At 42.9% G+C, this 14,612-nt stretch overlaps 1 protein-coding gene across 2 annotated transcripts in view; it reads left to right on the top strand.

Moving 5' to 3' along the window:
- The first annotated feature begins 2,473 nt into the window (after window positions 1-2,473).
- The window catches only part of GLCCI1 (glucocorticoid induced 1), a 47,753-nt gene continuing 35,614 nt past the window's right edge, over window positions 2,474-14,612 (top strand). The window contains exons 1-2 of one of the 2 annotated variants that reach the window (XM_048510585.1): window positions 2,474-3,277; window positions 12,751-12,902. In XM_048510585.1, coding sequence (XP_048366542.1) covers window positions 2,764-3,277; window positions 12,751-12,902 — 666 coding nt within the window. In that variant the 5' untranslated portion in view covers window positions 2,474-2,763. The remainder of the gene's footprint in view (window positions 3,278-12,750; window positions 12,903-14,612) is intronic. The other variant, XM_048510584.1, reaches the window with a different exon arrangement.

Raw genomic sequence — 14,612 nt, 5'->3', positions numbered from 1 at the left:
CATCTGTAATAACTAGTTTCATGCTTGGAGTATTAGGCTTGTACTTAGCAAACTAGTCTTAAAGTGTCTGCACATTCATAATCCACCACATAGCTATCGTTCAGGCACAGTGTTCCATTTGTAAATTTAAAATAATTATTGCTTAAGTCATTTTACAAGGTTGTTGTCAGACTAATGATTTCTGTGTAGAATACATGGATTATTTAAGAACAACTTCAGAACAGTAAACAGAGCAGAAGGGCAGGGAGAAGGAATGTAGGAACCATCATTCTGGAGAATAACAAGGCTCCACCCAAGCCAACATTTTATTTCTTATAGTGATCAGCCAGATGCTTCCAAGAAGTCTACGTTCAGGACAGGAGGCAATGCAGCCAGTTGAGCCCAGCCATGAAAGCCTTTGACAATACAAAATAGTGATTGTATCTTATTTCCCACAGAGAGAAACATATCTTACTGTGACATGGCTCTGAAGATGCCAGGCATAGATATGGGTGAGATGTTAAGAGCAAAAACTACCAGATCATGGTCATATAGCCCAGAAAGCCCACAACAGCCAATCACCATTTTGTTTGTAAGTATGAACTGTGAAGACAATGGGTCATCCAGCATATTGCATGTGATATTCTAAAACAGTGGTTCTCAACCTTCCTAATGCCACAATCCTTTAATACAGTTCCTCATGTTGTGGTGACCCCCAACCCTAACATTTATCAATTTTACAGATGGAGAACACTGATGCAGAGAGTCTTAGGTGACTCCTGTGAAAGGATCATTCGACCCCCAAAGGGTCCCGACCCCCAGGTTGTGAACCACTGTTCTAAAATAATGTACCACACTTCAGACAGAGAATGTCATGCTATCCTGGTGTCCAATAAAGAATACTCTTGCCTATGAAAGCTCATGTAACCATAAGTTATTCCTAACGAATCAGGTAACTTAGTTTCAGATCTGTTTAATAAGATTCAAATAAATATTTTAGTTTATTCTGATTTCGTTTTAGAAGATTATAATTTGGATAATGTGGATCCTAATGTGTTTACTAGTCCCATTTCTACATGATTTCCTGTTTAATTGATATAATTGGCATCAAATCATAAGCCTGTTTCTGCTGCACCTACAGGGTTAGTATACTAGAGAGCAGTAGCCTGGGCAACTGTTGCTCTGGTGTGCCAATGGTGCATGCATGGCTGCTTTCTAAGCCCAGTGACACAATTATGGCCTTGTGTAAAGGAGAGGCCTAGCCCTAAGCAAACTCACACAGCTGGGTGGTTCTGTCCTGCAGCAGAGATCTAGTCTCTATGAAAATATGAAAAGCAGATCATATGCTAAAACTTTATCTGACTACTATGCAGACTGCATAGGAAGGAACAGTATAACCGAATGCTGTGTTACATGAAAAACATCCTGAATTATTTGTTCATGTGGAATTGTTTAACCACAACTTTCACCTCTTCAGATCCAAGCTGGTCAGTCAGTATAAAAACAGCTTAACCACCTCATGTGTTGTTTAGTGCGATCCAGGTCAGAGTTTAACCTTAGTACCCCATACATAACCTGTCCCTTCAGTATCTCAAATGACAGAATTGCTTCAGCATCTCACAGAATGAGCACCCTCTGCGTGGTATGATTGTGGTCAGTGTTTGTCTCAGAGACCCAGCTTTAAATCCCCATTCTGCCACTGAAGCTGGGTCTCCAGCAGCTTAGCCTACCTCACTGGGTGGTTGTCCCAATCAAATGGAGCTGCAAGCTATTGTGTCTCACCAGTGAAGAACAAATAAGAATCGTCCAAAGGATGCTGTGTAAAGGAACACTAATGCTTACCAATGCAAAACAGTAAGGGCCACTGCGAGATCTAAGAAATCTAAGTAAGGGCCACTGCAAAATCTAAGAATATAAGTTTTACATGTTTAAAAACAGCAACTCTGAGGGTTTGTTTGTTTTAATCCCTGGTCTGTAAACAAAGCATAGAGGCATCTTCCTCATTCGACCTCAGAGCAAAGGCATCTGCTGTAGGTCGTTTTATAAGCACTGCTATTATTTTATTTTTTACAAGTGAACTTTCTGCGAGGTACTGATAAAATCAACACATGAATATATAATTTTTGTGGAACTTTTGTTAAATTAACATTGCCTGCTTGGCTGATTACTAGCTTTCACAGCCGGCAAACCTTAAGAGTTTAAAAAAGCAGACTCAAAAGAGCTACCAGCATCAGCCTGGCAGAGCGTCATTCATCCAAATGGGATAACTTCCCCTTTCCCACCTTGGACCTCCCATCTTCCCCCTCCCCGCAGATCTAACTACTACCTCTGTCAACTTCTCCTCCTCCAGGTAAGTGGAAGGTGATGATTGGAGAGAGCCGCCGTCCATCCTACGTCTGTAACCAATCAGGCTGGAGCGAACGGAGACCACGCGTCCAATGAGTGCGAGGCTTGACGCCCCTCGCCCGCCACCGACGGGGTGTCGGAGCTCGCTGAGAACCATTCGGAGGGAAGGCGGCGGAGGAGACGGAGGGGTCTATTGCCGCAGGTGCGGAAGCGCCCCCCGCCCGCCCTCGCTCAGTGAGGCGCGTCCCCCCAGCCCCTTCGGCCGCCGGCGTCGTATGGACGATGTAAGCCGCGAAGAGCCGAGCTGCCGCGCCGGGCAGCGATGGCCGCAGCCCGGCAATAACGGTCCGGACCTCGCCTCGTGCGGCCCCGTGTCCTTTTGGGCCGGGGTGTGCGTGAGTGTCTGAGGGAAGCCGTCCTCGCCTCGCAGCCGCCGCCATGTCCAGCTCCTCCTCGCAGACCCCTCCTCACCCCCAGCCCGCGCAGAGGATGCGTCGCGGCGCCACCGCGTCCCCCACCGGAGCCCCAGTCGGTAGCAACGGGGTTGGCGTCGGAGGAGGAGGAGGAATAGGAAGCGGCAGCGGCGGCGGCGCCCCCGGTGGCAGCGCTGCAACCAGCCGCCTCCTCCAGCCGATCCGCGCCACCGTCCCTTACCAGCTCCTCCGGGGCAGCCAGCACAGCCCCACTCGCTCGGCCTCGCTCGGCGGCAGTAGCACCGGCCCGGGAGGAGCCCGTGGTGGGGGCAGCGGCAGCAGCCCGCCCCCGTCGAGCTCTACCCCGCCTCTGGCCCCGGGGGCCGGTACCCCCGCCGCCTCTCCGGGAGCAGGCGGTGCGACGGACCCGGGACGGGTGAAGGGGAGGCAAAGGCGCTCGCCCGACAGCAGCAGCAGCAACGGCAGGCGGAGGAGCATCTCACCTGAGAGGAGGAGCCCCAGTTCGCCAATATATAGAGGTAATGCTGCCACGCGAGGAGCTGGGGGGGGGGGAGGTCTGGGGAGACCTCGGTCCTCCCCAGAGAGACTCATCCTGCAGCTCCTTTGCCTGCTCCCCTTCAGTGTGAGAAGATGCCAGTTAGAGCATAATGCCTTTGCATCCCTGGTGACAGAAGGACACAGGGGCTCCCCCTAAACCCCATCAAGATTCAAGGCCTGTCTTCCAGGAAAAAGGGGGACAGGGAGAGCTAAACTTTGCCACAGGATGTGGGACCGGTCCTTTGGGTGCCTACCCAGAAGTAAGCGCCACACTTCGTCGGGGCATGGGATTGCAACCTTATACCCTCACCTGTTTCTCAGTAGTGTTTACAGCCAGGGAGGCTAAAATTAGGGGAGGTTAAAACTTTCTCACCCTTCAGCCAGGGTCTGTGACTGGAGTCAGGGCCTTAGTCCATGTTGATGAGTGAGAATGTGGGGGACAGACTTCGATTAACTGTTGCAGAATACTGGAGTGTGATCTTGGCATAAGATTATGCGTTATATTCTCTCTAAATAGGATCATACTTTTTAATGCTTGCTCCCCCCCCCCCCCCCACAATGTACTAAGTACTCTTTCTTCAAGAATAGTGTGTCTTGCAGCCCCATATCCCATCAAACTATTTTCATCTTTGTATAGATGTTCCATATTTTGGGGGGATTTATTTCAGATCTAGGACCTGCTTAAATAATGGGTTAAGTTGGATGATGTGTGCCCTCAGGAGCACCAACATGCAAAGATGCATGTGTTCTTCAAGCCCAAATGATTCTTCCTTGTAGATAACAACTTGAGATAACAAGTGTCTGTAGAAGTGCCCTTGTAACCTCCTGCCTTCACAGTGGGAAGGGATAAAAAATGGTTTAAGCAAGTGCATACTGCCGAAGCCCTGGTCTTAATGCCAGTGTTCTCAGTAGGGCCTAATAAAATATAGCTACTGGTAATGTTTATCAAACTAAAATGCACAAACCGTGTTAGCATCTAGGGCAAGCTTAAAGCACCTTCAACTCTTTGAATATAGCAGCTTTTTAGAGCTAAAAGTAAACCTTTAAGACCGGATTTATTCTTTAATTTGTTTTTGTTAAATTCTGTAACAATAATATCAGGAGCCGCTTAATTTTTTTTTCAAAATCCCCAGAACACATCCTGAAAAGGGTGACGTTCGCAACAACTGTATTTTAATTTTAGCCCCTATCTTGAATTTTCTGAAGTGCTGTGGCCATTTTAGTTGTTCATTCCCCTCTTTTTCTCACTTCAGCTTTATGAATTGAACCAAAAACACCACTTATCTTGTAAGTTTCAGGAATCCTGCGCCTTTCAACTCTTTTATTCAATCGTCAGATGCAAATTGTATACTTTTGATTTAATATTAAACACAATGCTTACTTTTAAATCCTTCCAGTTGGTTGAGCAGGTATGGTAATTAGAACAGCACAGAAAAACTGTTTTTATTCCTCAAAAGCACTGCTTCAAGTGTGTGGAATTTAAAAATGTTTACTGAGAAAAAAAGTCTTCTTTTCATTTCAAAGTATGCAACAGACCTGTGATGTTGATTTTTTTTTAATCTGGGAAATTTTAATGGAAATAGCTTTTTGATTTTATCAATTTTGTATATAATGAAGTTTAATCTATGTTCTTAGGCCTGGAACATTATTTAGCTTCTAAATGTTGATGTGTATCTGCTCATAATCCTGACCAAGCTGTTCAAAAGTTAGACAAAAAGTAGATTTTTACTCTTTAAAAAAAAGCATCCAGTTTTTCATTCATACACATTTTGTAGTATAATCTGCACGTCAAACTTCTTACAAGGGGCATGTATTTAGCAAAAATGCAGTATAACTTCACAATGTGTAACTTTTCCATCCAAAACATCCTAGAAGAATATTACTTCTTTAAAAAAGATGAAATGTCATTTGTTGCTTTTCTGTTCTTTTCAACACCTTAAATTAGGACTGAATTAAATTTGTTCTGACTGCTTTAAGCTGTTGTAGCAGTGTAGAGCTTGATTGCAGTTATGAGATGCTACATAATTTTTTTATGAATTGACTGCCAAGGAGAATTATTACCGCCTCTTCTGAGTCAGGCCAGATTCATTAAAAAGTGGGCCTCACCCTGAAAATCTGGAATAAATGAAAATAAAATGATGCTATATTCAAGAACTCCCTTTTTACTGAAATATTCATTAGAGAACAAAATAAGTATCGATTAATTTTGCAAGTAGGAAAAGTTAAACTGAATAACCTGAGCATTGTGGAACGAACAACTTTAATGTAGCAGGACCTGTTCAATTCTGGCTTAATGTTATATCATAGGGTTTACTCAATGTTGTAAAATTGAATGGTCAGCTTATATCATGTCTGCAGAGTACCCAGAAGTTGCATTTTGAAAACTTTCTATGTAAAATAATAAATTTGACTTCAGCTGTTATTGCTATTTGAGCGTGTGATAATTTTAACAGCAACCCAAGGCATGTTATTCAAGCTTGTCATATTTCAAGACTTTTTGATTAAGTCACACTTAAAAGTGTGATTTCGCTTTCTATTTGCATTAGTATTTTACTGCAGTACATGGCCTTGACTATACTAGTGAAGTGTGTTATTAAGTTGTGCTGGTGGTTCTGGATGATTTGGACATACTTATTTTCCTAAAACGTTGGGTATGTCTTAACATCTTTCTGAGCAATTTCACTTGAAAGCTTTGGTAGTTAGTGAGCTGCTGAAGGATCTGAAAAGAAATGGGCAGGATTGCTATGGATTTGAAGCGTCTACAGGTCCAGGCAGCTGCCACTGCAGACGCTGACATCACTACTGCATGAATGAAAACAGCTTCTTCAGTATGTGTATGTGTGTTTTCTCCCATTATCTTTTTCTTCTCTTGCATCTTAGTGATACCCTAAACTATTTGTTTTAAGATGAATCCTTCTGATTTCAAATGCCATCCAGTCAGGAAACAAGACAACTTTCCCCCTTTTCAAAATACTGCTATATCTTTCTTTATAAATTCTGTACGTTTATGAAATCCAGCTACCTTCATTTTAAAAGGCAGTAGCTGTTGCATGTTTTGCTTTCTGCACGCATATTTAAAAGCAGATTTTAAACATTACAGGATATTTGATACTATAGTTCTGCCCTTTCCAACTTTTAATTGCTAACTTGCAGTATATATCTTTGAAGATAAACATGCATGCTTTATTATTAATGAAAGCTTGGCTTCGAGAAATGCACATGTGAGTAAACCCAGATCAGGAAGCTGTACAAGAGATGGGCTTCATTTATATATTGTTCAACTTGTGTGCTACTGCATTAACATTCTGGTTAACAAAACATTCTTGTTTCATTGGGAAAAATGCAGACTGTCCCTAATACTGTTGGACTTGGTTATAAAAATGTCCTGCATCGTGTAAATTTGCAAAGGCATCCATATTTTTTTCATTTTTGTATGGAGATATATTCAAATCTAGAAAACAAAAGTTGAGTAAATGCTTCATAAGTTTACTTGTACCACAACAAGTATGCATTCATTATATAAAATAACATTGAAATGTAGTGATCTTCATATAATTGGGAATTGGAGGTGCTGCTGTCTGTCATTCATAATAGATAAGGATGCATTGTTTTCTTACAGGGCTATTGATAAGGAAATAATTCTTTCCAAGGTTTCACCTAACAAGGTGGGTGGCTTATCAGAATATTCTCTGAGGCCTAAAATTTCTTCTCCCCACCTCCTCCTTATTGGGCACTTTACCTGGAATATGAAAAACATGATATATATTTTCTTTAATGTATAAGGCAGTTGAACAATGTAGTAAATCACGAGTGTGTGATGAAAACTTTCGTTTGGACTTATTCGTTTCTTTGTTAGCTTTTTACCTTATTATGGATCATGAGTACCAGTTTCGGCGTACTTGATGAACGGGTAGCATAGACTTTTTTTCTGTATCTCATTTCAATATGATAGTATCTGCATGTTTACCCAGATCCTGAATAGAAAAATGTGACAGGAAATCTCTGAGATGTCCTTTGGGGATGCTCTGTGTACTTTGCTGAAAACTAGTTTTGTTCCTGTGCAGTAAACAGTTTTGTCAGAATAAGATTAGATGGGTTGGGTTGGCTCCCAGAGAGGGTTTCTAGAGACTGAAGGGATTTCCATCCATGGAACATTACTTTTTGTAAGCTCTCTTCTGTGGCCCTGAAGGCTGCTCCTGAAGGACTTGCAGGAACAGCATTGGGGGGGACTTAAATGCTTACACTAGAAGGGGGGAATTGGTAGAAATTGTCCTTGGAAATCCTCTGTGGCATTTAAGATAGAGATTCTTCCTAGGTCAGTCTTGCAAATCTCCAAATGTAACTAGGCCATAAAACTTCTACTTCTCTGTCTACCATCTAAATATGTCTAGTCTTTGGGGTCTGCTGCATGAAAGGGTGGGGGGAATCCCCTGGTATATACAGCAATTTTGTTTTCAGAAACAGTTAGTTTGTGGCACACTGATGTTTTGGCAAGGAGTCAGAAAATCTTTCCTGCTTTCTAAAAAATTTTGCTGTTTGGATATCAAGAGGTAGTTCCCCACCCCCCACCCCCCTTGATGTTAGGTAACTGGGAGAGAATCCTTTATTAGCCAGTGGTATGCAAGTCAGTTATCCCTTAAATCTGCAGAAGAAACATTTGTTGTTATGTACTGAGATCTTCTTCTGCTACTATTAGGATTAGAACCCAAGAAAACAGGTGGGATCCCAAAGGCTAATGACATACTTTATAATGGTTGCAACCTATGACCTCCACCATTTAATTCAGCACAGTGAAGAGTTAAAATAGATAGGGTGGTAGACCATGTGAAATGAAATGTTTCAAGATTATGTTCGGAGATTGTAAATTTGGATCCAGTCATGACTTTTTTGAACAAGACTCTTGTTGAATACCACAGATGTGGTACACCCAGGTCCATTGCTTTTTTAAAAAGGAATCTCGGATTCAGATGCACAAATTGTGCTGACACTAGTAAGGAAGTGATACTGGTAGTGATACTTCCTTTTATTGATCATATATTTGTGGAGGAGTGAAAAAACTCTAACTCTTTCCAGCACATAGTAATAGGATTAATAATAATATTATACTGCAGAAGCCAGTTGAAGTGTGTAAACCGTTATGCAGGAGTTCACAGCAGAGGTGATCGTAAGTTATTGGCATTTAGCTGTATAGCTAAATGTCTGCAGCCGTGATGCTTCCCCCCCCCCCCCCCCGCCTCCACACCTCTAATCTTCTGTATTGTTAGGAGTGTATGGGAGGGACTTCTGCAATAGGAAGCTAAGTAGAGTTTCATTATTGTAGTGTTTAGTGGAACATAATTCTGCTTAGGATGGGGCTTAAGTTGAAAATTTGGCCCACTCAATTGATATATGAAGTAAATTTGATGATAAACTTGGTGCTAATATTTATGCTATAAATGGATTTCTGCGTGATCGACTGTTTTTAAGGCCAAATAATGTTTTTGTTTACCATGTTATATGTTTGCATAGTCGTTTTTTTCTTTTATGGCAAAAATATGGTACTGTGTATGGGTTGGCATAGCTTCAGCTGTTGGTCGCTGTTGTGATTTATGACTGAGTGAGGACAAAAAGATTTATTTGGTGGTGGAAAGTGCCATCAAGTCACAGCTGACGTATGGCAACTCTGTAGGGTTTTCAAGTCAAGAAACATTTGGATGTGGTTTCCCATTGCCTGCCTTCATGTGGGCTGGGAGAGTTCTGAGAGAACCCAAGATCACCTAGCAGACTTCATGTGGAGCTGTGGGGAATCAAACCTGGTTCTCCAGATTAATCAGCCACTTTTAAAACCAGAAACTATTTTGTATTACTTTGACCGCTTCTTCATGGCCATTTAGGTCGGCAAGGGACTGGTAAAAACGAGTGAACGGCACTGTTTTCCCTGTGCCAGCACGGATCCCTCTTACCTTGTCCCCCAGCTGCGGCTCTGGAGAGGCCAGAGGACATGCTCCTGGCCTCCGGCCCTGTAAGCGTTGCCATGGCCACAGTGGCGTGTCCCCTGGCCTCTCCAGTGTGACGGTGACTGGAGACAAGGTAAGAGGGATCTGTGCCAGCATGCCCGTGCAGATGTAGTGCCATGGGCCACTGGGGAATTTGCAGGGCACAGTGCTGGGGGGTGCACCGGCATCAACTATGTCTGTGCACCTCCGTTCGTTAGACTGTGCGGAAATGGCCTTTGTGTAAACTGTTTTATAAAGCAATATGGGATAGTGTATGTACTTTAAAGTGTATGATCATAGTTGCCTAATTTGCATCTTGACATTTTGTTTAGATCTAGGGCCCAGTCCAAAAATGTAAAAGCCAAACACATTTTCCAGCCTATGCGTTTAATAATTGGATGAGAGACAAGAAGACCAGGATTGCAACAAATAGGAAGGTAGTGGCAAACTGCCTCTGCTTCCCTCTTGCCCTGAAAATCCAATGCGGGGTCACCATAGGTCATTTGTGACTTGATGGCACTTTATATTTTATTACAATCTTCATATTATAGTCACCATATTTTCTAATTCTTGCTATCACAAAGCTGAATCATAACCTATTTTATTGGTTCTTGTAATTTAGTACTATAACAAAAGTGTTGTGTTTAAATATAGCAGTAGCCCTCGTTTTCATCATTGCGGCAAAAAGCTAACCTTTATTCTAGTTATAAAACATTCATTTTTGAAGAACTGCAGAAATGGAAATGAAAATAAAATAGGATGCCTAGGAGCTAACTTAGGAACATGCCCAGTGGCCTGTTAGTATCTCAGAAAAGCTGTTCTCAAGATAAATCTATCTTCAGGCCCCCTTTATTTAAAGTGCATTAATGCAATATGAAGGTTGTATTATGCATTTCCATGACATGAATAGGTGTCCCATCTCTAAAACATGTGTTGGGGTGAACCTTTTGAGGCTAGCGAGTCCCTTTCTGATTATGATATAGGAATGTGAAGGTGGAAGAGTTGTTGGGAGTAATAGCAGCCAAGCTAAAAGACAAAAAATTCCATTTTAAAATACTAAAGTACTAGGATGAAATTTCTGTGTACCTTGGTGACTTGATGCCTGAGATTTGCCAAGCCTTAGCATCTGCAGTATTTACTAACTAAATTTCATGCTTATCATATGTGCTCTGCAAATTACTGCTTTTTCTTTATACAAGTGGTTCAAAATGAAAATTTGTAGGGTGGTAGCCGAGTTTAGCAAACAATACTTTACATAATTGAGCCAGACTATTCTTATTATTCTAGAAGTTTAAATATTCTGGAATATGATCTGGTTTGGGCTGTAACCTAAGCATTCATTAGCAATCATGGAGTCATGTCATTCAGTATCTACCAATAATTACTCAATAGTTTTAATCTTTCTTAGTTTTGTTTGCTGTGTTTAAAAGATAATAGTGCAGGTTACACAATGTCACTATACTTGTCTGGAAAAGTCTCTTGTTTATGTCAGAAATACCCCGGAAACATGACTTCCGGAATGAATCCCAAATTTGAAAACTTGCTTAAATCTATTACTTTTACATTCCATCTAAATATAGAAAACATATTGGTACATCCTGTTCCACCTCTCCCCCTATATGTGCTATAAGTTCAGCAGTCATATACAACTAATAGAAAAGATGGTGTAGGTAATAATGGAAATTTCTTTACTGTGAACATCCAAGAAGGCATGGAGTCAGTATATCAACAATTAAATACAGTTTAGCTGAACCATCACTACAGGAAGAAAATCCCAAACTATTTTTATATAAACCTCAATATTCCTAAAAGTTACAATAATTCATTACAGTTTTGAAGGTTAATTCCATTATTTCACAATAATTAATTTATTTTGTTTTGCTAATTAGCATAAGTAGGAAAAATTCCAATTTAATCTTTATTTGAAAAAACTGAATGCTTAACTGGTCAATTAACTAAATCTTTTTTTACTAGTCAAATGCCTAGCCCAGGGGTCGGGAACCCGCGGCTCGCGAGTTCTGCGGCTCCAGGAGCCGAGCCGTGGGCCCCCTCTTCACCCGCCCTGCGAGGAGCAGGGCGGGCACATCAATCGCCCGGCGGCCAGCAAGGTAGAGCCGCTGGGCCCCTCTTCAACAAGCCTCCCCGCAATGCGGCCGGAGCAGGGGCAGCAGGCTTATCAATCCAGCCTCGTGTCGGCCCGGCAAGGCCGGCCGCCCGGGCCCCTCTTCAACAAGCCCCTGCGGCGGAGGCAGGCGAGCGCGGACATTCAATCTCCCGTGGCGGCCGGCAGAGGCCGGGCCGCCGTGGCCCCTCTTCAACAAAGCCCTGCAATGCCGAGGAGCAAGGCGGAAGCGGATCAATAGCCCGGCGGCCGGCAAAAGGCTTCGAGCCGGCGGGCCCCTCTTCAACCAGCCCTGCGGCGGCAGGCGGGCGAGATCAATAAGCCCGGTGACAGAGCCAGGCTGCGGGCCTCTTTCAACCAGCCCTGCGGGCAAGGGCCGAGCCGCCGGGCCCATCTATGCCTGCCCTGCAGGCGTGGGGTGTGTGAGCAGGCGGGCGCGAGCTGAAGCAAGTAGCGGTGGAGCGGGGCGAGGCGAGGCGAGTGAGGCTGGGGAGTGAAGGGGGGGGGAGCAGGGGAGGGGGAGCCAAATGGCTCTTTGAGGGGAAAAGGTTCCCGACCCCTGGCCTAGCCTTACCAAAGTGTGAAGTGATAAAACAGAATGAATTTGAAAAGCAAATAATTGTAGTTTTCAGAGCAGTTGTCAGAGATGGGGACAACTATTATCAAGGCAATAAGAGTTAAATGGCATACAGATAGAAGTACTTCTGTGTGACCATGGCCACCCAGCCCAGAAAATCCACAACAGCCAGAACAATAATTTATTAGGATGTAAACTACAAAAAATACTTGCCTGGGATGCTGTGTAGCTCACCTGCAGTTAAAATGCATAATATCAAGAAAACTATAGACAAATGGTAGTAAGCTGGTAATACAAGAGAATTGAGAAGGGTAGATATAGTTGAAAGTAAGTGGCTTGGTTCATATGTAAAGTTAAAGCATAGTTATGGGTTTGTAGAACAAGTGCAAACAAGGTTGTAGAACAAGTGCAAACATATGAAATAGCAAACTCTGGTTTGCTGCAAAGTAGGGAGTTACTGATTTGCTTATTAGAGGGAGGAAGAATCATATGCGAGAGGCTACATTTCTTTCTATGTAGTGTTGTCTGAACCAAGCCAAATTCAGACACATTCTATAAACAGTCCTGACTTTAATTTACCCTTGCCTGAGTGTGCATAAATGTACCTATCCCCTCTGATAACAGAATAACTGGCATAGTTCTTATTTACCTCTATCTTGATTATTTTCTGATAATTGATAGCTTTGAGTAAGCTGTCTCACTAAAAATTGATGTGTACAGCTGAATTATTCATGGCAGTGACATATTAGCAATTATACATGTAAAATGTTTCTTTTTCAGTGGACCGGCCCAAAGCCCAGCAGATTAGAACCTCTAGCACCATAAGACGAACTTCTTCTTTGGATACAATAACAGGACCTTACCTCACAGGACAGTGGCCTCGAGATCCTCACATACATTATCCTTCATGCATGAAGGATAAATTTACTCAGGTAAGCTTGAAATACCAAACATGTATACTCAACAGTTTCCAGATGGGTCAGGCAGTATAAGGGCATTCTGAGGAGTCATGATTTCATGGGGTCTCTTGCATTGTAATCTTTCTAAACAGAAATGTTTTTACAATTCAACTTTGTTTTTCTCATTTTTTTTCTTTTTAGATTTTGTTAGCCTTGCTTCTCTTTTTATTCTCTCCCATTGTCAACAGTAACTTTCTTTTCCCCAAGGTTGCTTGAACCCCCGGTGAGCAGGTAAACAGCAGATATCCCGCTATTGTCTGCCAGTTGGGTTTCTGCTCTTCACAATACAAAAAGGTGAAGATGTGGTATAATGGGATTTTGTGCTTTTACATTTCATTGAAACATTCTTAGGTTCTGAATATTGTTCAGAATGCATAATTGTTCTCTGTTGCAGTAAAGGTTGATCATCTGGCCTTCTAGTTTTGTGGAACGCTGATAAACGTTGGGATGCAAAACATCCATACTTTATCTATGGGGGAATGGAACCTTTTAAATCCTTTTGGCTTTCATTTGTACTTATGTGGTCTTCTTGTTCAGCATCTATGAAAACAACTTTCAGAAATTTGATGCATGACCAGATCCGGCATAGATATACATAAAAGTGTTCATAATTTAATTTTAGTGTGATCATACTTCTAATAACAAGAAACAATCAGTCCTTCTGAACATATTGTCTGAAGGCAGGTATAGCATAATGGCAACAAGCAAGTAATTTTTGTTTATTTCTGCATTTAGAGGTCCTCTGTTGAATTCCAGTAATTTCATTCAGACTGCAGTAATGAATTTCATTCAGACTGCAGACCACTCCCCTCCCTCCTTCCCTTCCCTTGCATGCCACCCCTCCCTCCCTTCCACCTTCCTCCGCTAGGGTAGGTGGGCTAGGTCCAGATGCTGGGCCCCCTCCCCTCCCTTCATGCCACCCCTCCCTTGCATGCCACCCCTCCCTTCCCTCTCCCTCCCTCCGCTAGGGTGGGTGGGCCAGGTCCAGATGCTGGGCCCCCTCCCCTTCCCTCCCTTGCATGCCATGCCATGCCATGCCTCCCTCCCTTTCCTACCTTACATGCCACCCCTCCCTCCCCTTCCTCTCCTTCCCCTGTGATCACAAGTTTCCATCTCCAACCATAGAGTATCAAATAGAGGGGAATAGAGTATCAAATAGAGGGGAAATGAGTAGGCTGTAGTGGGAGTGAAATCAGGAAAGTTTAACTGACAAGTTATTTATGTTGGTGGAAAACTTGGTTGATTTCCAGCCAGTTGGCCAAATGCAACTTTGAACTGGAGCATAAAGCCTTATCCTAGTAATCCCAAGCATGGTGTCCAGAAAGAGGATGCTTGACTTGTTCTTGGCATCAGCCCTCCATGGCAGCTGAGATTTTTTCTTGTGGTATCCACTCCTCATCCTCAAACTTCCACAAGTGCCCATAGGTTGGGAAGTCATGTCCTATACCAGTTCTTAGTTGATCAGGGGTAAAGCAATTGCAGTTGATATAATCTGTGAGGGATATTGGAATCGCTTTTGCTGACTGATACTGGGAGCCATTCATTACAGTATCCATGTTCCATACCATCTAGCACAGGGGTAGGGAACCTGCGGCTCTCCAGATGTTCAGGAACTACAATTCCCATCAGCCTCTGTCAGCATGGCCAATTGGCCTTTCTCTCATGTAAGGAGACTCAAAGGGG

Source organism: Sphaerodactylus townsendi, linkage group LG11 (genome assembly GCF_021028975.2).
Source record: "Sphaerodactylus townsendi isolate TG3544 linkage group LG11, MPM_Stown_v2.3, whole genome shotgun sequence".
Taxonomy (NCBI): Eukaryota; Metazoa; Chordata; class Lepidosauria; order Squamata; family Sphaerodactylidae; genus Sphaerodactylus; species Sphaerodactylus townsendi.
This window is presented reverse-complemented; position numbering and strand designations above follow the sequence as displayed.